The 21,188-nt window shown below is 34.9% G+C and overlaps 1 protein-coding gene across 1 annotated transcript; it reads left to right on the top strand.

Annotated features, from left to right (window-relative positions):
* Positions 1-564: 564 nt before the first annotated feature.
* On the top strand, positions 565-20,962 carry LOC129235210 (calsenilin-like). The gene is made up of 7 exons (XM_054868916.1): positions 565-646; positions 4,446-4,570; positions 6,955-7,024; positions 12,138-12,208; positions 15,746-15,958; positions 17,801-17,863; positions 20,915-20,962. Exons 1-7 carry the CDS (start codon positions 565-567, stop codon positions 20,960-20,962), a joined length of 672 nt encoding a protein of 223 aa, XP_054724891.1.
* The last annotated feature ends 226 nt before the right edge of the window (positions 20,963-21,188 follow it).

Genomic DNA, 21,188 nt, shown 5'->3' with positions numbered 1-21,188 from the left:
TTAAGTCGCTAACTGAGAGATAAAAGTGCCAATACCAGTGCTTGATGCACAAGAACGAGATAGATAAAAGTGCCGATTCACGTTTGATGCATAAGACATTTTATTTTTGTTTGTTTTTCTATTGATGAAAGGAGGGTGATATAGAATATCATCTATCATTCTATAAGTAACTTAACAGGTTTTGAATAAAAAGCTTCAAATTACCCTAAATGTATTACCATAACTACCTGTAATGAACTGTTATTTGCCGAAAAAAAATGGTGTCGTGAAAAAAAGAATATTGAATAAAAATGGTCAATTTAGGTTCATATATTTGTAATACGTGCTTTAAACCACTGAAAAGTTTTAAAGTTTTAATTTTTTTTGTTGTTATAGAGCCTTCTAGTTCTTTGTATTTTACATAATCTCTCATTTGATAATACATTTTTTTTTTAAATTAAGGAATATGTTAAATAAAAAATAATCATATACGCTTTGTGTTACAACATGATTAAAGTGAAAAACCAAAGTAAATAAAGAACAAATTTTGAAGAAAATACAGCATATATCTATTTCTAGGCTACAATGGAGCCTCTTCATCGGTGCAAAAAGCTCACCAAAGCAACCGAAAGTCGCAAGAGAACTGACAACGGCCACGTGGACACCAGTATTTATACCAAAGAGGACCAACCAATAGCAATTCAGGACGCAAGACAACAAACAACCAATCAATAAATGACATGTCAACCCCGGGCTCAGAGCAAGGGGGAGAGACAACCAATCAGAAGCCTGGAGACATAAACAGTGAGAGACAACGAAGAAACCAAAAAAGCAGTTATAGAAATTGCTTCCAAATATCATGAAAAAATTAAGTACTGGAAAAATCATTGACAAGAGAATGAGAATTTTTCCAAATATAGTAAGCTTCCCAGAAATCGAGGTCATAAACAGAAGAACATTTACAAATAATCTTCTCGGATGAAAAATCAAAACAGTGACCAAAAGTCCAACAATTCTGAGCGATGGAAGAACGAGCAAGTTCTTTATGTTTAACATAATTTTCGTGCTCTTTCAGACGGTGCTTGAGAGCACGTTTAGTCTGTCTAACATAACCAAGTCCACACTTACAGGAGATGCTATAAATACCCCAGTTGCTATGGCAATCAATAGGGTCCTTCAAGTTTGTAAACTTTGTCTTATTTGCAAGAGAAAACGCTATACCGAAACCAAACTTCTTAAAAATCTTTGCAAATTGATGGCTGACTTTTGGATAATAAGGCAAAACAATAGTATAGGAAGCATTGGAAGCAGAAACTTTGTCAGAATGAGAGGGCTTAGTTAGCTTATTATAAATTGAATCAATAATGCTAGGAGAATAACTACGATCGAAAGCCACTGCTTTAAGATAAGAAAGCTCAGCACTTAAAGAATTGGTGGAAGAACAGATGTTCAAAGCACAAAACACAAAAGCCTTGAACTATGTTCAAGGCTTTTGTGTTTCGTGCTTTGAATATGCTGTTTAATTGCTGTTAATTGTTATTGCTATGTTTATATTGTTCGTTATGTTGATGATTGCTTTGTTTTGCTTGGCGAAAACCATGTTGATAATAATCTTTTACTTTCTACTCTAAATACTATTGATCCTTGCATCCAATTCACAATTGAAATGGAAACGATAGTTCTCTTTCATTTTTGGACGTCTTTACTACTAAAAGTAATGATGAATTTATGACTTCGGTGTTTCGTAAGCCTTTTGCTGTTACACTACCTCTTCACAAATGCTCTTCTCTTCCTCCAAACCAAAAGCTAGCCTCATTCAAGGCTATTGTGTTTCGTGCTTTGAACATCTGTTCTTCCAGCAATTCTTTAAGTGCTGAGCGTTCTTATCTTAAAGCAGTGGCTTTCGATCGTGGTTATTCTCCTAGCATTATTGATTCAATTTATAATAAGCTAACTATGCCCTCTCATTCTGACAAGGTTTCTGCTTCCAATACTATTGTTTTGCCATATTATCCAAAAGTCAGCCATCAATTTGCAAGGATTTTGAAGAAGTTTGGTTTTGATATAGCTTTTTCTCCTGTAAATAAGACAAAGTTTACAAACTTGAAGGACCCTATTGATTGCCATAGCAACTGGGGTATTTATAGCATCTCCTGCAAGTGTGGACTTAGTTATGTTGGACAGACTAAACATGCTATCAAGCACCGTCTGAAAGAGAACATAAAGAAAAATAAAGAACTTGCTCGTTCTTCCATCGTTCAGCATTGTTGGACTTCTGGTCACTGTTTTGATTTTTCAACTGCAAAGATTATTTGTAAATTGTTCTTCTGTTTATGACCTCGATTTCTGGGAAGTTTACTATACTTGGAAAAATTCTCATTCTCTTGTAAATGATTGTTCCAGCACTCCATTTTTTCATGATATTTGGAAGCAATTTCTATAATTGCTTTTTCGGTTTCTTCGTTGTCTCTCACTCTTTATGTCTCCTGGCTTCTGATTAGTTGTCTCTCCACCTTGCTCTGAGCCCGGGGTTGACATGTCGTTTGCTGATTGGTTGTTTGTTGTCTTTTGTCCTGAATTCCTATTGATTGATCCTCTTTGGTATAAATACCGGTGTCCACGTGGTCGTTGTCAGTTCTCTCGCGACTTTCGGTTGTGTTGGTGAGCTTTTTGCACTGATGAAGAGGCTCCATTGTAGCCTTGAAATAGCTATATGCTGTATTTTCTTCAAAACTTGTGCTTTATTTATGTTGGTCTTTCATATTAATCATAAGGAATATGTTGCTAAAAAGACCCAGTTTTCCTGTGTCAGCTTGAATTCTGCCTCTTTAGATTAGTTGTGTGTGAGAAAACATTTGTTACCTTAGATGTATCTGAGAAAACCACATCAGGACAGTTTATCAGGACATCAGGAACGGGGTTACGTCGGATATTGTGATACCTGGATTCCTTAGAACTAAACACGCCATCTTAGGGAAAATAAATCTTGAAACTGATACACAAAACATTGTCAGCTGAAACCGACCACAGTAAAATTGCCTACATTTCTTATGAAGTATATTATAAACAATATCGGTGTTCAAGTCACACGTTTACTAAAAACTTAAATGTTAAAGAACTTGATTGCAAAAACTCTTAAAAATCACAAAAATCCTTTGCTTAGTACAGTAACAACAAACATGTCAACTTTCATTGGAAGTATATCATGGTAGTTCGATTGAAGTAGTTCATCATATTTCCACGTGATATCGGCTCCTAACTGAGCCAAAATCTCGGTAATCTATATTCTATAATACGCGACTATTACATAATAAACCTTCTCATCTCTAATATTTTGTTCCTTATTTTATGCAATTATGTTTTTTTTTTTGACTAGCACATGGGTTGCATTTGCACGCGGCAACAGTTGTTCAAAAAATAATTTATTTTGAATGGTAATCTTCAAAAAACAGCCAAAATGTGATTTTTTTTTCTTTTATTGCTGGTTGAGGGGAAAATTCAAATGTAGGATTAATACTTCTGTAGCATTATGAACTTATTATAGATGCAACCGCAAAAAGAAAAAAAGAAAAAAGAAAAAAAAACCCTTAAGAAATATTATTTGCGATGCAACCGTTTTAAAGAGACAAAATAAACGTTTTCTTTTCTGATTTTATTGCGACGACGCAATTGTTGTTCATAATCCTGTAATAAGTTTAAGTTATATATTTCTCGAAATTTTAAGCCAAATTAACCGGAGGAAAAGACGCATTTCAAAACCGACATTTTCTGGCCAGGGGGGGGGGGGGGGCGAACCCACGATCTCCATTTATAAGCAAGCCTCTCTAACCAACCGAGATAATAAGATATCCCTCGCAAGCTGCCGTATATTAAACCAAAGCTTAGTTAAAAAAAAAGAATAAATCAATTTTTTTCGAAAACTTTATTTTTTTTTTAAGATGCCTTTTTATTTTTCACCAAAAGACGTGAAAACAATTTTTTAAATGTTGGGATTACTTCTGAAGTTTGCTGAACTATAGTGAAAGTTAGGTAATTCTCACAAAAAAAAAAACACCCTTGAGAAATAATATACATAACACTTATTGTCTACATTAACACAAGCACATTGACATTAGCATGTTAAAATAGGATTATTTAGTACCATAAAATTAATTATTGAAATAACTACCTTTCATCTTTCAAATTGTATTGCTCAATTACTTCAATTGAGAGAATTATAAACCATTTCCATACTGTTGAAACACAATATTTTCACGAATGTTGTTCGAAAACAATCAGAAGGAAAAAATAAGAATTATTTCACGGACATCTAATAATTGACTGTTGCCAACAAATTTTGTTTGCATTACTGAAATTTTTTGAACAAACCTTTCGTTATTATTGTCCGATAATCCTTTGTGCGTATTGGGTGATGTATTTTTAGTGATTTAGCATTGTCATTAATGATTTTTATATTTCCATTTTAGCTGTAGCTTACGACGATTTCGAATACGCAGCCCCTAGATATCGACCTCTAAGGATAAACGCACTCTGCCGGTTAACCAAATTTACTAAATCAGAAATAAAAACAATGTATCAAGGATTTAAACAGGTAATGTCCGTTCTGTATTATATTTATGTAAAATTATATAAATGCCGGTAAAATATGTCTGCCGTGGGCAGTTAAACGGCAGTATCTTCAGAAATGAGTTTTCGAGATATTTGAAGAAACGCGTTTTGGATTATATGCTAACAATAAGGAAATGTCGGAATTTGACATATTCCCTTCGCAAGATTGAACAATAAAGAAAACATACAAAGAATGAAACAATGCAAAAAAAAAGGAAAATTGGAGAAAAAAAAATTTAGTTTCTGACTTTTATATGCCCACGGAAGATTTATACTCTTCATGACTTTTCATCTTATATTAGATACGTTCCACTTATACAAGAAAATCATCAGAAGTAGTGTCCATATTGACTAAACAAAAAATCAGAATTACGATTAATTTATTCACCTTTAGTGCAGTTAACATTGAATTGAATTACGTGATCCACCATTGAGTGAAGGTCGGTTAAAACTTATTAGAGAGGATGCTCCCTAATAGCTACATGCAAAATGGTTAGCATTGTGCTCAAAGCTGTGCTAGAAATACATATGATGTATTTTGCTCTTTAATATGTCTTGTTTATGTTTAATAGATTTTATTTTATAAAAATTTTGCTAGTGTTTTTCAAATCATGTTGTCGCAAAAAAACTTATTTCTCCGAACCAGAACCATTGTTCGTAATCCTAAAAAAACGTTTCACGATTTCATGTTGCACTAAAATACGCTACAAATAAGTTTTCAAATGTGGCCCCACACTGCTCTCAAATGAGCATTCAATATGTTCTCAAAGGTGTTATCAAGTTTAAATTTAACAATTTTATAATGATGTAGGACATATGAGGTACCGGAAAGTGGGGCTACTTGAAGTAGGGCTTGAAGAAAAAAGTGTTTAAAATCCGTCCTGTTTCTATGAAACTCAATGTATATAATTAAAAAACTTTCTCCGTAACATGTAGCAGTACTAGGTAGAGGCTGGAGCATGAAACGAAATTTTTGCTATTCCCCACCTTTTTCTGATTGAGGTTATGATTGCAAGTTGTTTAAACAGTTGTTTTTAGTGTCTGCAAACTTTCAAATGGAAGTTTATGGAAACATCTGATGTCACCAAGCTAAAGATAGTTTTGTGTTTGCATTCTATTTCTTAATAAAGTCGCAGTGTTTCAAGGTTATAGCTATATAATTAACACAGTTACTAATATAAGTTAGTAAAAGTACACTGATTGCTTCAAAATGGAGCTACTTTAACCCAGCGTTCGAGCAGCCACAGACCACTAAATTATGTTAAGTAAGGTTTGTAATTTTTTAAAATAAAGAGGTTATTTACAATTTATACCCGTTTATTTGCTGATCTGGGGATAAAAATGGTCCGAAAGTAGAAAAGAACCCCTTGAAGTAGGAAATATTGCGGATTATTAAGAGGAAAAATAACAATTGTGTCCAGATTCAACTAATTCCGGAAAAATGCCTTATAGAGAGTGGCATCAGCCCATTTTGACTTAAGAATATCAACTCTAAAAAGGAAGTTAAAAGATCGTTCACAAAACAACAATGGCATCCTGTAGTATTTAGTAGCGAGGAAGAGCAGGTATTAAATAATGTCAGAGAAAATAAATCCACCCAAGCCATTAAACTGAGGAGTTTGTTTTTTCTAATGTTTATATAATGAGCATTTTAATTGGTTTTAGCTGTAGTTAGATTATATTTCTGTTTGAAAAATTACGTTTGCCTAAAAGTATGTTTTTATGTATACGTTGATTTTATATTAATTTATATAAATAATTTGCAATTTATATAAATAGTTTGCGCACTAGAATGTACATTTTGAGTTTTCTTTCAAAATCATTGGTCCTTCTTGATACCACCACTTGTTTTATAGCTTTTTCTAATGGATTTGTTGAGTGGGACCAAGTAGCCACAGCACGGGGCTACTTGAACCCAATTTTTAAAAATAGAAAAGAAGTATAAAGAGTTAAAATTGGTGTTTAAAAAGTGCTTAAGGTGGTATCAGAACGTCTGAAATGTGATAAAAACAAGGTTATCAATTCACATTATGGGTTCATCAAAAAGTTCAGCGTAAAACTCGCAAAAAATATTAAATTTCGGGTCCAATTAACCTCACTTTACAGTACACTGTCGAAGCATTTCAGTAAATTTTCTTTTTAACGGAGCACAGTTTGAACACATTTTAGGACTCTTTGGGAACTCTTTTCCTGAATTAAAGTCCAAACGTGTTTCCAGTGTCTACTGGGAATGTGTAGTGCATTATTATGGGCAATAGGATTTAAAGGAGAGCTGAAAAGCTTCTTACATAAATATCGATAGTTCAAATATATTAAGTAAATACTTTTTTAAAGCTTTTAAAATACAATACTTATTTCTTTTTTCAGGTTTGTCCGACGGGAGTGGTAAGCGAAAGTGCATTTAAAGACATTTTTAATTCCTATTTTCCCCAGGGAGGTAGGTGCCAATTATTCAGTTTATTCTGTAATAGTTGAAACATTTAATTTATTTATTACGATATTAATTTCTATTGACTTTCACAAATTAGTTTAATTAAATATTTGTTTCCAAAGTTAAAGTGCTTGCTACTGATCAGCCTAACGTCTAATCGAAATAAAACGTTATAGCCCAGACATTCTTCAGTTTACATGAATAGTATATCTATTAAAAAGGCACTCAAATGGTCAATAACAGAAAAATTGAGATTATCCAATGAAAATATATCAGTATGATATTCAAGTAGGGAAATTTAGGACAAAGTAAAATAATTAAAAATTTGCTCTTTCTTTAGCACTATTTAGCTTGTATTAGTTTAACTATATCGTAACACATTTAGCCTATTGCAGTCAGAAAAAAATTACTTTTAAAGGTCAAAGCATATGATTAAACAATCAATTTTCAAAAATTGATATTCATATTGTAAATTTTGTTGAAAGTCAAAAATAGTTTTTGATATTGTAAAATGATAATTTTTTGTTGTTAACATTTAAAACAGTAAACAACTCTTTTTAATCCTCGGTGCAGTGCTTATTAATGTAATATTAAGCTCTTTTTTTTTAATGGTTTGCACAACTATTAAAGTGCATGCGGGGCAAAGTAGATGAGGGAAAGTGATTCGATCACTTAATAAAAGCCAAGTTATCACTTTTCCTCACATTCTCCTACTACAGTATGTTCTTTATACCAAATTCTAAATATTAAATAAAAAATAAATGTAATTTGAGACATAAAGGATCTATGCCTGTTTAGAGGCTATACGAATCTATTTTTATTTTCCACCGAATCAATTTCTCTTCCCTTTTAGAGTAAAAACAATGTACTCATAGGAAACTGAACGTGTATAATATTTATTGAAATAAGAAAAATAATAATAAGTCTAAAAAAGTCAGATTTGAATAGTTTTTTTTTTTTTGAGTATTTACTGTATTTGAAGCTGGATCTGGTTGTTGCCTAAAGGGTATAATTGCTGTCGAAGTTTGTAGATCGAGATCCATTCAAAATGCATCCAGGGGATGTTGGACCTTACATGTCTCAGACTTCTTCAAAGCACAAATGAATGTGAAAAGTCTACAAATTGGATCTTGGTCTCAATTTTTCAATCGATAGGGCATCAATTTGAAATTTAATCTTACTTCATCTTAATGGCCTATCTTCTTTCTGCTTTGAGTGGATTTATAACTCGTATAGAATATCTACGCATTGGGAACCAAATTTAGAGGATACTAGCTCATACTGAGCGTTACTTGTAACTGCATTCATACTCTTGTTAAAGCAAGCATTATCAAGACTCATATTAATCGAGCAATAATATTCAGTGACTCTTATCCCTTAGAAGAAGATATAAGGCGCTCTTCAGCCGAACTTCTAGGAAAAGGTTACACCTCACCAGTGACGTAGCTACAGTTTCTGCCGCCCGGGGTGATGCCTCTATTTGCCGCCCTTTCATTAAGACATATCTAATACATTAAACCATCGAAAATTGTTGAGCTTGAAATTGAAAACTTTATTCAAGAAGAAAGGAAACTAATTTTCCACGCTTTCTTCCAACAAACAAAAGAGGGGAAGGGGAAGTCAGGCGCCTATCCCGGAGTAGTATTCTAAATTTACATCATAAATATTGCTGCTAAAAGTAACGTTTGGGGGGTGGGGGGAGGGAGAGGAAGAAGTTCTTTCCGGAATCTTCATCAAATGTGAAGTCAGTTATAGCAGTTCTGCATGACTTGTCCATGCAATTCATTTGTGGTTTGAAAAAACTTTAATACATGTCAAGATAAAGTTAGCCAAAATAATCCTTTTTGGATCACTGCTTAAGCGTAAGCCCGAGGTGAGTAGTTAGTAAAGCAGATCCTGAAATCTTCAGTTTTATTACTTGAACAATTAACGCAAAAATTAAAATTAACAAATGTTTTGAAAACGGCGTTCGTGACTTTTTAAAAATACACTCAGGAACATTGAAAATAGCGCACCAAGAAAGAAGAAAGGTACACTCGCGAAATTTTGCATATAAGAAGAATGACATATGATATGCAAATGATCCAAGTTTGGTGTCAATGCGCATGACCGTTTACCCTACAGTATCGGTGCAATCGGGGAAAAGGTGCTATACAAACCAGTGCATAATTAAGGATTTATAAATGTTACGATTACATCCCGATTGTTGGAGAGCCTTAATGAGTGAAGGATGCCTGGTCGATTAGTTAGAAAGCGTTTCTTGCAGTTAAGCGAGTTTGAGAGATATTTGATCATCAGCATGAAAATTGCAGGCTGGTCGACGAGCCGTGTTGCTGCTCAGGTGGATCGTTAGGAGTGTTCCGTTAGAAGCTGTTGTAGTCAGTGGACACCACGTGCAAAAACCCGGGTCTGGAGCAACCAGGAAGTCGACGAGGAGAGATAATCGAAGGATCGTGCGGCAAGCACTCGAGGATCCCGCACTCACTCGTTCCACCATACAAGCAGACGTAGGGGTAACAGTTGTTCCTCGAACCATTTCTAAACTTCTTGAAGCACTGAATCTGCAGTCCAAGCGCCCTTTTCGCGTACTCCCTTTTCCACCAAAGCATAGGCAACTCCGTCTACAATGGTGCGGAGCCAGAGCGTTGTAGGATGTCACTGACTGGCAAAAGGTGGTGTTTAGTGAGCAATCCTGGTTCGTTTTGGAGTCAGATGATAATCGCGAACGAATGAGGAAGTGCCCTGGAGAAAGGTACTATTCAACCCATTTTATCGAACTACACACTACCCGAACAGAGAGCATAATGGTCTGGGGGAGCAATAGCCTATGACAGCCGATCCACTCTAGCTGTGGTGGGTAGAACCTTAAAGGGCCAGCGTTATTTTAATGACATTCTGCAACCACATGTAGGACCGTTCCTAAATGGTCTCCCAGGAGCAATTTTCCAGCAAGATAAAACTCTCCCGCATACTGGTAGAGTTGATCAGGACTCCTTACGTCCTTTTGAGACTCTTCCATGGCCAGCTGCTCCCCCGTCTTGTCCCGTATAAAGCATGTATAGGATCTGCTGAAACGCCAGACGCCCGAGTGCATCTCTGTGCATGATTTAGAAGTGACTGTTCAAAATTTGGGAGTCCATCTGCCACAGGACAACATCAGATGTTTAATAAGCTTAATGCCGGTTCGTGTTACGACATGTATTGCAGCAAAAGGGAGTCCAACGCGCTATTAATGTAGCACTGTACAGCCTGAGTAAAAACTTTAAGGCCAGTACATTTTTTTGTGAAAATTAGAAAATAAAACTAAATTGATCTTAATACTATTGTATTATTAATTATTAATGTTCACTTCTAAGAAATAACTCAACAGACAGGATTTGTAAAATATGCAATTACCAAAAAAACAGTGGTATATTCATAGTTAGTATTTTAGCCTGAGTAAAAACTTTAAAGACACTAGTTTTTTTTTTTAAACTACAGGTACATTATACTGGAATAAATATGCCCGCAGTTACCAAAATTGGGAAAACCCTTCAACTTGCAGTTATGTCATTAATTTTTTCAAAGTTATGTTTCTCTTCGTGAAGATATCGATGGTAAAAAGTTAAAGAGAGCAGATTGCTTTTTTTTCTTCAGCGGCGATGATTAGCCGTACTTCTGCGAAAAAAAATTGGAAGATTGAAGAATTGAAGTCAACAACTTTTTTTTAAATTGAAACACAGTTATGGTAAAAAAGAACACCGGGAAAAGCCCCAATTCTTTTGTCTTCGCGTGATGGAGGAAGTTGGTTTGCAAACTTACATCATTTGAAAAGTACTCAATCAGGAAATTTATTTAAAAAAAATGTTTTCAAATGTTTGTCAAAAACGATGTATAACGCAGTTAGAAGGTGTGGAGGTTTTATTTATGCAGCAAAATTGCCTAAACGTCAGTTACTGATTAGGCACAGCATAGGGCATCTGAACTTTAGCCAGGAAATCATAACCTGGGGTAACCAATGGCTACAAATAATTTTTCTGACGAAAATGAGTGGAGTTTGGATGGATCAGAACGATGGAATCACCATTGTCATGATTTAAGAAAAGAAATGGAAATATTCTCCTAGCGAAAATTAAATGGAGACTATAGCATGACTTGAGAGTGCTTACTTATAATGTTGTGTGCTCAGTTATGTTTGTTTCAGGTAAAATGAACTCACAAGCATATTAAAATGTCCTCGGGGGTCATCTTTTACCAAATGCTAAATTTATTGATTCAGAAAATTCGAAATATCAGCAAGACAGTGCACCTATCCATTCGAGTCGCAGTGCAAAAAATTGGTTCCAAGTCAACAATGTTAAAACTTTGAAATGAGCAACTAAGTGTCCAGATCTTAGCCCAATATAAAACTTATGGGGTGACTTAGCAAGATCATTTTATGCCAATGGGAGACAATTTGCTTCATCAAACAGAGCTGACATTTACTATCGAAATTGAATGGCATAAAACAGATCCAAACGTTGTCAAACACTAGTTTTATCCATGAAAACAAGAATGTTTAAAGCAATTTGAAGAAATGGCTCCTACGCAAGATCAAAAATGTTTTAATTTTTGTTCTGATTTGCTTTTTAATGTGTTGGCCTTAAAGAATTTACTCAGGTTCAAATATTGATCTGTAATATTTTCTAATAAAGAAATACTTACAAACGAAATTTTTATCCTTTTTTACTTGTATTTAAGGTTTATAATTATCACTGAAATGATTCTTTGATCCTAAGTTAAAGATGTGTCCAATTTCTTCAAAAAAGTTAACTGACGTTAAAGTTTTTACTCAGACTGTATTTATCTCATTTCTTAGCTAGTATTTGTTTTATTGCCTGGGATTTCGGATCAAGTGTCTCTCTCACCTGCATTATTACGTATTTTAAATTTCACTTCAATCCAATGCTTCCTTCTTGGGGCGCTATTTTCAATGTGCCTGAGTGTAAATAGATTGTGGACAAATATGAAAGAGTATATTTGGGTACGACTTTACTATTAGTAGTTTTATTATTTACTAAAATGTTATTACCTTTATGTAAACTTAATGTTTTAATTAATTCTTTACTATTGCATTAAAATTCATGTTTGTCTTTTGCAGATGCCTCACTATATGCACACTACGTGTTCAAAGTTTGTGATCAGCAGAAAAATGGTACAATTACCTTTGAGGTTAATACAATAATTCCTAATTCGGTTTTTTCTTCATTATGTTTATGACTAACAGAAATTACTAACAGTATACAAACTCTTTTAAAAGATAAAAAGAAACAGTCGTTCCAAAATAGCTCGTAATTGAAATGTACTGAAAATTACTTCAAAAGTACAGACGCCAATTCGAACCTTGTAATCTATACGTAATTTTTTTTAAAAAAAAGATCCTATTCTTTCCTAAATCTAATTTAAATCTACATACAAATTGCGTAGGTAATAAAATGACTTCCATTGAAAAGTAGTGTGTTAGTAACCATGTTGCAGGGCTCCTAACTGGTCCCTCTTTGAAAGCCCCATTTTGTGGTCAAATCCTTTCAAAAATGTGGTTCCTTTTCTCCGTGTTTCTTTTAAAGTTTCAGTTTTATTTTGAATTTTTCCAATAGCCTTTTTTCATCGATTTGCAATTTTTTTGTTTAAAAATAACCAGTTTCCATACCCCTATTACAGCAAATTCCAGACTTTAAGGGGCATTGCAAATTTAAAGTTATTGACATGTGAATTAAATTCCTTCATGATAATTTTTTGGCTTTTTGAAAAAATCAATTTTAGTAAAAAGCATAATTACTATATCAATTAATATAAAAAAAAACTATTCGATTATAAATAATAGGTAAAGTGCGTAATCGACTTTTTAGCTATATTACTTAACCTTTTTGGTTTCAATTGAGTAAGTGTACATTGTGGGAGTCGCATAACAAAACTACAGCTTTCCATTTGCTGAAGTGGATTTGCTCGTGTTTGCTTAGGACACATGTATGGATATGTTCTTTTATGCACAGAACGTCAATTTTCAAAGCACTAAAATAACAGAATATCATATTTTGGGTGTAAAACCAACACAGTAAATTCCTACAGTATTGGAATGAGGCTGACAAATAAAAATCATTCATTACCTCAACTTCGTATTTTTGTGGATATGTTTGCTTTTGTTTGGCACCTCCTCATACGTGTTTCGGGATTTCAAGGAAACACTCTTTTCAATGCAAAAAGGGAGGTTTTGTACGTAAAGGCATCAGATAAATGCCAAACCGGGAAGTCTTTACATCCAAATTGCTTACTATTCGGCATTGAAAAAGGGTTCCTTGAAACGCTGAAACACTTGTATGCAATAATCTGCAAATTTTGTGCGGTAAAGCGTTGTTTATTTCCTTTCACTTTCATTTGGTTTTTCAGTTCTTTACATCAGGAAGTTTATTTTTTCCTCTAAATATTAAAGTAGTTATACGTGTGTTATACCACACATATTTTTTACATGTACGCGGGTTGATGGTCAAAACGAATGCACAATTATATTGATAATGATAAATTCCAATTGTGAAAAAGGTTTGAGCAATACTGTGTGATTTTTCATTGGAACAAAATTATTCAACTTTACTGTTAATTAACTTCTGGATCGGTATTGAAATGTAGCACAAAAATCCATCAAGCACGACATTGTTGTGAACTATTCCATGAGGTACTAACCATGGGGTATCATGGGGTACTTAGCGACATAATACCAACCAGAAAAATAGGTTTCGAAATTAACTTATTTGAAGAACAAGTACAGGGTTGTCCAAATTAAAGTTCCCCAACTCAGAGGCCTGTGCAGGATGTTCTATGGGTCATAATGTGATGAAATTTTGGAAACAGACAATTCAGATCATGTGCTCGTGATTTATTAAAAAAAAAATAGTACCTGAAGTTGCCGATAGGTGGCGTTGCAGATCAACAAGACATTCTATAGATGTTCTATATGTCTGCCGTGGTTCTCCACAACTTTTTCCATCCGTAAAGCAGTGTGTTCCACAGCGGAACGCAATAAATGCACATTAATACCCCGCACATTCTGAATAATTGAGTCTTTCAGATCTGCCAAGGTTGCTGGATTTTCTCGGTAGACTTGATCTCTTAAAAATTCCCATAACCAAAAGTCGCATGGGGTGAGATCAGGCGAGCGAGGAGGCCAAGCTATTGGGAAACAGCGGCTGATCACACGTGCATCAGTGAAAGTTGCCCGTAACACCTGTTGAACGCCCAGAAGAATATGGGGAGGTGCACCATCCTGCATAAATATCGTGTCCTGGAGGTGGTCACGTTGTTGCAGTTCAGGAATCACAAACGTTGTTAACATGTCCTGATATCGTCTTCCTGTGACAGAGAAGGTTTCGAATCCTCTTGGAGTCGCCTCTTCAAAAAAATAAGGCCCAATGATGAATGTTGCAGTGAAACCGCACCATACCGTAACCTTTGCAGGCTGCAAGGGCGTTTGATGAATTGCTCGCGGCTTTTCACTTGCCCAAATGCGGCAGTTGTGCGCATTCACTTGACCATTCAGGTGAAAATGGGCCTCATCCGTCCAAAGGATATTCCACGGCCAAGCAGCATCGACTTCCATTCTGGCAAGGAACTGCAGCGCAAATGTTTCCCGAACCACAGGGTCCCCGTCCGACAGCTGATGAAGACTATGGATTTTGTAATTAAAATAGCGTAGGATTCGACGCATCACACGCCAGACGGTCGTATAGGGCATATCCACAGCACGAGAAACACGTGGCACACTGACAACACCATGTGGCGATTGTCTAGTGGTATCCACGACCGCCAAAGCAACGTCTTTTACGCGTGCAGAATTCACAGCATGGCGTCCTCTACCTGGCAAAATTCCCAGTTGTCCAGATCTTTCGAACTTCCTCATCATCTCTCTTAAAGTGCGTGGTAACATCGGTCCTCGGCGCATGTTCTTCAGCCGACGGAATGCTCTTAAAGCAGCACATGAGTTCTCGTCATTCTGGTAAAAAAAGTTTGACCAATAGAGCTTTGTCTTTCAAAGTCACCATTGTGTACCAGCGAGGTTGAAAATAACTGCCTGTGCAGCGCCTGTCTTCCACCTTCCACTTTTGTAGGGCTCATCTTTTGCATACGTTACGCAGAAGCTTTATTTCTGCAAATCACGTTGTTGAAATATGCAGATTTCCCAATTACTTGTGTTACAGCGCCCTCTATTGGCAACTTTTAGTACTATTTTTTTTAAATAAATCACGAGCGCATGATTTGAAGCGTCTGTTTCCAAAATTTCATCACATTATGACCCATAGAACATCCTGCACAGGCCTCTGAGTTGGGGAACTTTAATTTGGACAACCGTGTATACAAACGAGCTTATGTTAAGGATGATTTGTAAATCGAGGCAAATCAAAGCTCCGGTGGATTGATCGGTGGAGCCAGAACAGACTTTAAGAATAATTCAGGATGATGCTGATGAACTCAACATTATATAAGCTCATGTTATTTAATAGAAGCATAGTGTCTGTCGGTCAGTCTCACGACTGCCGTTTCTTCTTCTTATTTGTTTTTTATTGTTGTATTAAATAAGTAGGTTTATCCACGGAATTGATGCTGTTTGGCAGTTTTGAACTTTATTATCTCTCTATGAGCTAGATTGGTTCTAACTTGCAACTCTTAGTGTAAGATTACATCTTGTTTAACGTTTGATTATTTCCATTTAATTTTCAGGACTTCCTAACGGGGCTTTCCATGATGACGCGCGGTGCCACAATCGACAAGTTGCGATGGACGTTTCGACTGTACGACATCGATGGTGATGGACGAATCAGTCGCGACGAGATGCGAGAGATCATTAACAGTATTTATCTTATGCTGGGCAAGTACATCGAACCTTCCGTGGATGAAGACACTGCAACACAGCATGCTGACAAAGTATTTAGGGTAGATATAATTCAAATAAAGAATGCCTTCATCAATATTTATCTCCATTTTTGTTGTTGTTATCTATCCCCCTGGTGTAGGAAAACCTACAACAGGTTCAAAAGGACCCGACGCACTAGATCCTCGTAAATAAAATTCTGCTCATCACACAGCTGCCTCCATGAGGCACCAATACAAGCAAGAAGATGAGTAGGACCCGCAGAAAGGGGACAGGAACAAGGAGAGAAAATCCTCTACCCATTTAAAAACTTTAAACACTTTAAATTTCCACTACGGAATCTATCCATGGCCAATTGAAGAAGACGAGGACCACTGCAAGTAATCGACAAACCAGGACTCTTGGCCGCATTCCAGTGGTGGGCCGGCGGATTGCGCCATTTCGAGAGCATTTGTTGTTTGGTTAAGGAACCTCTGTTTTTAACCTGTGTTAAAAAAAAAAATTTCTAATTTTTAGTACGTTTGTCTGGTGCATTCAAAGGCTGGAATTTGTGCTTTCATAACACTGGTATATAATAATAAAGGATTTTATTTTCATAAAATTACTTTGTTCTTGTTAAATGCGTAATAAGATTCTACCTACAATGCATAAATAACACAAAAAACATAATTTTTTGATTAACGCAAGTCTGATCCTAAAGTTCAGCTATTCATAAAAATATAATGAAAAACTAAAAAGCTCAAAGAAAAGGAAAGTGTAGAACCACAAAGTTTTTGCCAAAAGCGCGGAATGAAAGCTAAACAAAGTCAGACAAAAATTAAGAAGTTGACAGAAAAGGCAATTTTCGGAACAATCGAGCAGAAAATACTGTCATACTTTTGGTAAAAGTCAATTCTGAACAAAAGCTCTCGGAAAAAAAGACAAGCTTCAGAGACTTAATTAGGCTTTTGAAATTCACGAGAGCAAGGAATAAATGAAAATTATCTTGCATTAAAAATTAAGCTATTTTCTTAATAATATGTGAAACTACAAGAAATGGCACATATGAGTGATAATAATGTATGCATGTAATACATATGAGGCAGTGAGAAGCAAAGGGATGCAAGTGGTCTATTTTAAGTTTCGAGTAAAACGCGTTTAAAGATCAGATCCTAGGTAGAATTTCATTGAAATTTTTTTCTAAATCATGCTGTATAGCAGCACCTACCAGGGCTACTTGTCCCAAGACACAGGAGAGGTTCACCTACCATTTGTACTGGTTATCTCCAAATTTTTAATTTTGCCCCTTGCATCCCTTTGCTTCTCACTACCTCATATGTGTACAATGTGGTTTTCGCTGAGCGAATGTTTACTTTTCTTGTTTTTTTGGATGACTGGTTAAAGCTTATATTTTACCGTATTAGTTCCACGACAAGGTATGGCTATTTTTTCTTGTAAATGTATTGTTGATTAAACATTTTTAAAATTTAATATGTATCTTTCCTCTGATAAAGTGAGGTTCTTAGTTTGTTTTTGCTATTTTGCTAAAGTAGCACCAACATAGGGGCAGATTAATCCTGGGCGCTAGGGTGACAAAAAAAAAAAAAAAATGATTAGCTACAAGTTTTTGGGCGACAAGAATCTTTCCACCCTGATGTTGCACAGAATGTTCCTACAAACTCTGAAAAACAATTTTTCGGGTGCCTAAATTTGTTTCCTGGCTCCTGCAATTTAACAATTTTTGTTGGTCGCTCAAACATTATACTACATACGTTTCAAAACAAAAAAAAAAAAAAATGTTTAACAGTTGTAGGAAAATACAGAATTAATGACATACTGCAGTTATGCGTAGTTTAAAAGAATAATTTAAATTTGTTTGATTTTTATCTTCTCATCCCTCTTAGAAATATTTCTTTGCATTTCAGAGGCTGGACCTAAATCAAGATGGCTATGTTACTTTTGATGAGTTCTTGGACACGTGTCAAAAAGTAAGTAAAAACCTATACATTATTTTTTAGAAAATCCATACAAAAAATGTGAAAATGAATAAATTAAGTAATAAGTAAATATATGCATCCTTATATAGGGGAAACTCGGCCAAAGTGGATATCCCGGGCAAAGCGAATTTTGCCTATAACTCCCAAATAATTAGTTGGCCGTCAGTCACGTTGTCATAGCAATGGTCGCCTGTTGCCGCTCCGTGTGCAGCAAACACTTCGGGACGAGTTCGCGTCACGTGACGCCGGTGATCGAGCAAAGTATGTTTTGAGGAAAACAATATTAGTTTACAGAGATTAATGTTTTATTTATAACTTTAATACTATTTGTGACATGCTCTTTGTTATGAGTAGGTTTTGATGTACGATTATGTAGCTTTCAACAATCCGTATAGGACGAATTTAGATGCTCTGGTTCTTTAGTAATTTTTAGCGAGCTCAAAAATGTACGTGAAGGGCAAACGGGATTAGGCAAAGTGGATACCATACTCACTATGCCCGGTCATGACAAGTCACTTCATCCGAACCTGGAAGTCCTTGAATTTTAAGATCTGAAGACAATGCTACCATTGAAGACCGTCCTTATACTGCCATGGGATCTGAAACAACAGAATAAGTCCAAGGCAATGATGTTCCCGCCGCCTGGATGTTCTTAGAACTACTACAGTCCTTCAGTTTTACGACCTATTAGTCAGCCTGTTAAACCAATAACAACGCATAAACGAAAGCTAGAGAGATCTACGCTCCTGACAAGTACTCCAGTAAAGAACAATAAGAAACAAAAATTTGAAAAATCAAAAAAGACCGTCATGAAGTAACTAGATGATGTTTCGACTAAAGCTTCTCAGAAAACTGTTAAAAAGACGACTACCAAAAAGACTAAATCAAAAATCTCTGCTACAAAACATAGAACTGCATAAGAGAATGATAAGAAGAAGGAAGTAAGAATATTTGATGATGTAAGGTGCATTTTCTGCGATAAAATGTTCATTGAAGATGATCAGCCAACGGAAAACTGGATACAATGTCGTATTTGTTCTCAGTGGTGTCATAAAGAGTGTTCAGCTTTCGAAAATGGTAATGATTTTGTTTGTAATAGCTGCAATGATTAGTATTGTAGCAGCAACATGTTTTTTTTTTAAATATGCTCCTAAATTTTGGATGTTGACTTTTTTTATTTTAATTTCTTTGTTTTTTATAATAATTACTGCAATAATTAGTATTGTAGCCTTTAATTTTCGATGCTTATTTTAATTTTAAATTCAATTTCTTTGTTTGTAATAACTACAATAATTAGCATTGTAGCAAAAAAAATGTTTTTTAATATGTTCCTTTAAGTTTCGACGGTTAATTTATTTTTAAGTTCTATTTCTTTGTTTGTAATAACTACCATAATTGTATCAAAAAATAGTTTTTTGGATATTTTCCTTTAATTTTTGATGGTTATTTTATGTTTAATGTTCAGTTTCATGACAAATAATGTTGTTGTTCGCTTTGCCCTAGTACCGAATCCACTTTACCCGGGGTGTTGAGCAAAGTGGATATTCATGCCACTGTTGAAAACTGGCCTTATATTTAATAGTGTAATTAATATTAAGGACAATTGTTATTGCATTACGTAAGTTCATTAGATGAAGACTGATTATAAACATTTGTTTCAGTTTCCAAAATTATAACTAAACGACAATAATCAAAAAAAGCTTAAGGTGTTCACGTTGCCCGGGTTTCCCCTACTATGTACGTAGAGGGTTGTTTTAATTAAAGTTACTTTCAATCTATACGCACGTTAAGCTCGATCTTATGGCAGTAAGTCATTGGAACTTGGTATTACGCATTAATTGGACCATAGGAAAATATATTTAAGTTCGTATTTTCAATACGAACATTATCAATCAAACTTTTATCACTAAGCAAGAAAGCGGTGCATAAAAAAGAAATAGCAGTTTTGGAATAACATTTTTTGTGATTTTTTTTCAACAACATTTTTCGCGCGTGATATAGTAGCACAATATTTTCAACAATAGTGTTAAGAGTTTCCCTCTCACTTGCAGCAACTTGGTGATCAAAATTGCAATTGAATATGAAACGAAGCAGTTCGTATCCAGCGATAAATATTTAACTAATCTATTCTCACTCAATATTTGTTTTTCTTAGTCCGTAAAACATTTATATCAAGTTGCTACAGAGACCTACGCAGATCCAAACGCGGTAACTTCAAATATAACCTTGTTTTTTTTGAATTTCATGTGCACAAAGATTTGCTAATGTGTGAATCACTACTCTCCACTATGATTAAAATGCACTGGCATGAACCAGCAAATTTATTTACTTGCTAGTAAAAAACACCTTTTTAGTCTACTCTCCCGTTAAAGTAAGAGAAAGAAGAAAAAAGAATGAATGAAAGATTAATGCATCATAAAAACATCGCTAAAAACAACGTATAAAGTCAAAAATAAATAAAAAATATCAAAGCTAAAAAATAGAAGAGTAGAGTTATTGAGATGGAAAAAAATTGCGTACGTCGGTCTGCCCCCCCCCCTCGATACGAAATAAATTTTGAGTGAATAGTCCGATCCGAAAACCTTTTGTTTTTGTTCGTGCATAAAATATACGAATACGTTTTGTCTGTCATATCTATTTCGATGTGCTTGTTTGTGTGCTTGCACGTGTGTAACTGTCATGATTTCTTGAAATGATTCAACTAGAAAAAGATAGGTAGAATGACCTATGAACTTTTGTATTTAATTTGAAAACCTTCAAAATAATATTTATATGATACTAGAAATCAAATAATGAGTATTGTACTATAAATCTTATGGGTTTTCGAAAATATTTTAAGCCTTGTATCGGAATTAATCGCATTAAGCGTCGAGCAATTAGTGTAGCCCTTTTAAAAACATTTATGATGTACGCTGAAGCACTTTTACTTTCACTACAGCATTTACGGCACCTAATTATAGTAAATAATGATAATGAAAAAAAAAAAAAAAACTGCGGCATATTCTGGCAGAATTGTTATACATGTTTTTTTTTTCTTTCTAGGACGAAAACATCATTAGTTCAATGCAATTACTAGATACGGTGCTGTGACAACCACTGTTGCCTTCAACGGCATGAAAGGATAACAAAAGTCAAAAGTCATGTTTATCGCACAATGACATTTTCTCCCAATGAAAAGGGCCGTAGTCAACGTTGCCATTTTTCACCTTATAAAAAGTGCGTTTATACAGACGCAAAATGGCGTCGATTGAACGTACTACGAGCGCTGCTTGGAAAGCACTGGGAAAATATGAATGAGCTTTAGAAACGTCCTGAT

The sequence above is a fragment of the Uloborus diversus genome, chromosome 2, assembly GCF_026930045.1.
Source record: "Uloborus diversus isolate 005 chromosome 2, Udiv.v.3.1, whole genome shotgun sequence".
Classification (NCBI taxonomy): Eukaryota; Metazoa; Arthropoda; class Arachnida; order Araneae; family Uloboridae; genus Uloborus; species Uloborus diversus.
This window is presented reverse-complemented; position numbering and strand designations above follow the sequence as displayed.

Excerpts from the sequence above, each read along its gene's own strand:
- LOC129235210 (XM_054868916.1), top strand. The coding sequence starts at position 565 with ATGGAGCCTCTTCATCGGTGCAAAAAGCTCACCAAAGCAACCGAAAGT. Across the intron at positions 12,209-15,745 it reads ATGGTACAATTACCTTTGAG|GACTTCCTAACGGGGCTTTC; the intron begins GTTAATACAATA and ends TTTAATTTTCAG. Across the intron at positions 17,864-20,914 it reads TCTTGGACACGTGTCAAAAA|GACGAAAACATCATTAGTTC; the intron begins GTAAGTAAAAAC and ends TTTTCTTTCTAG.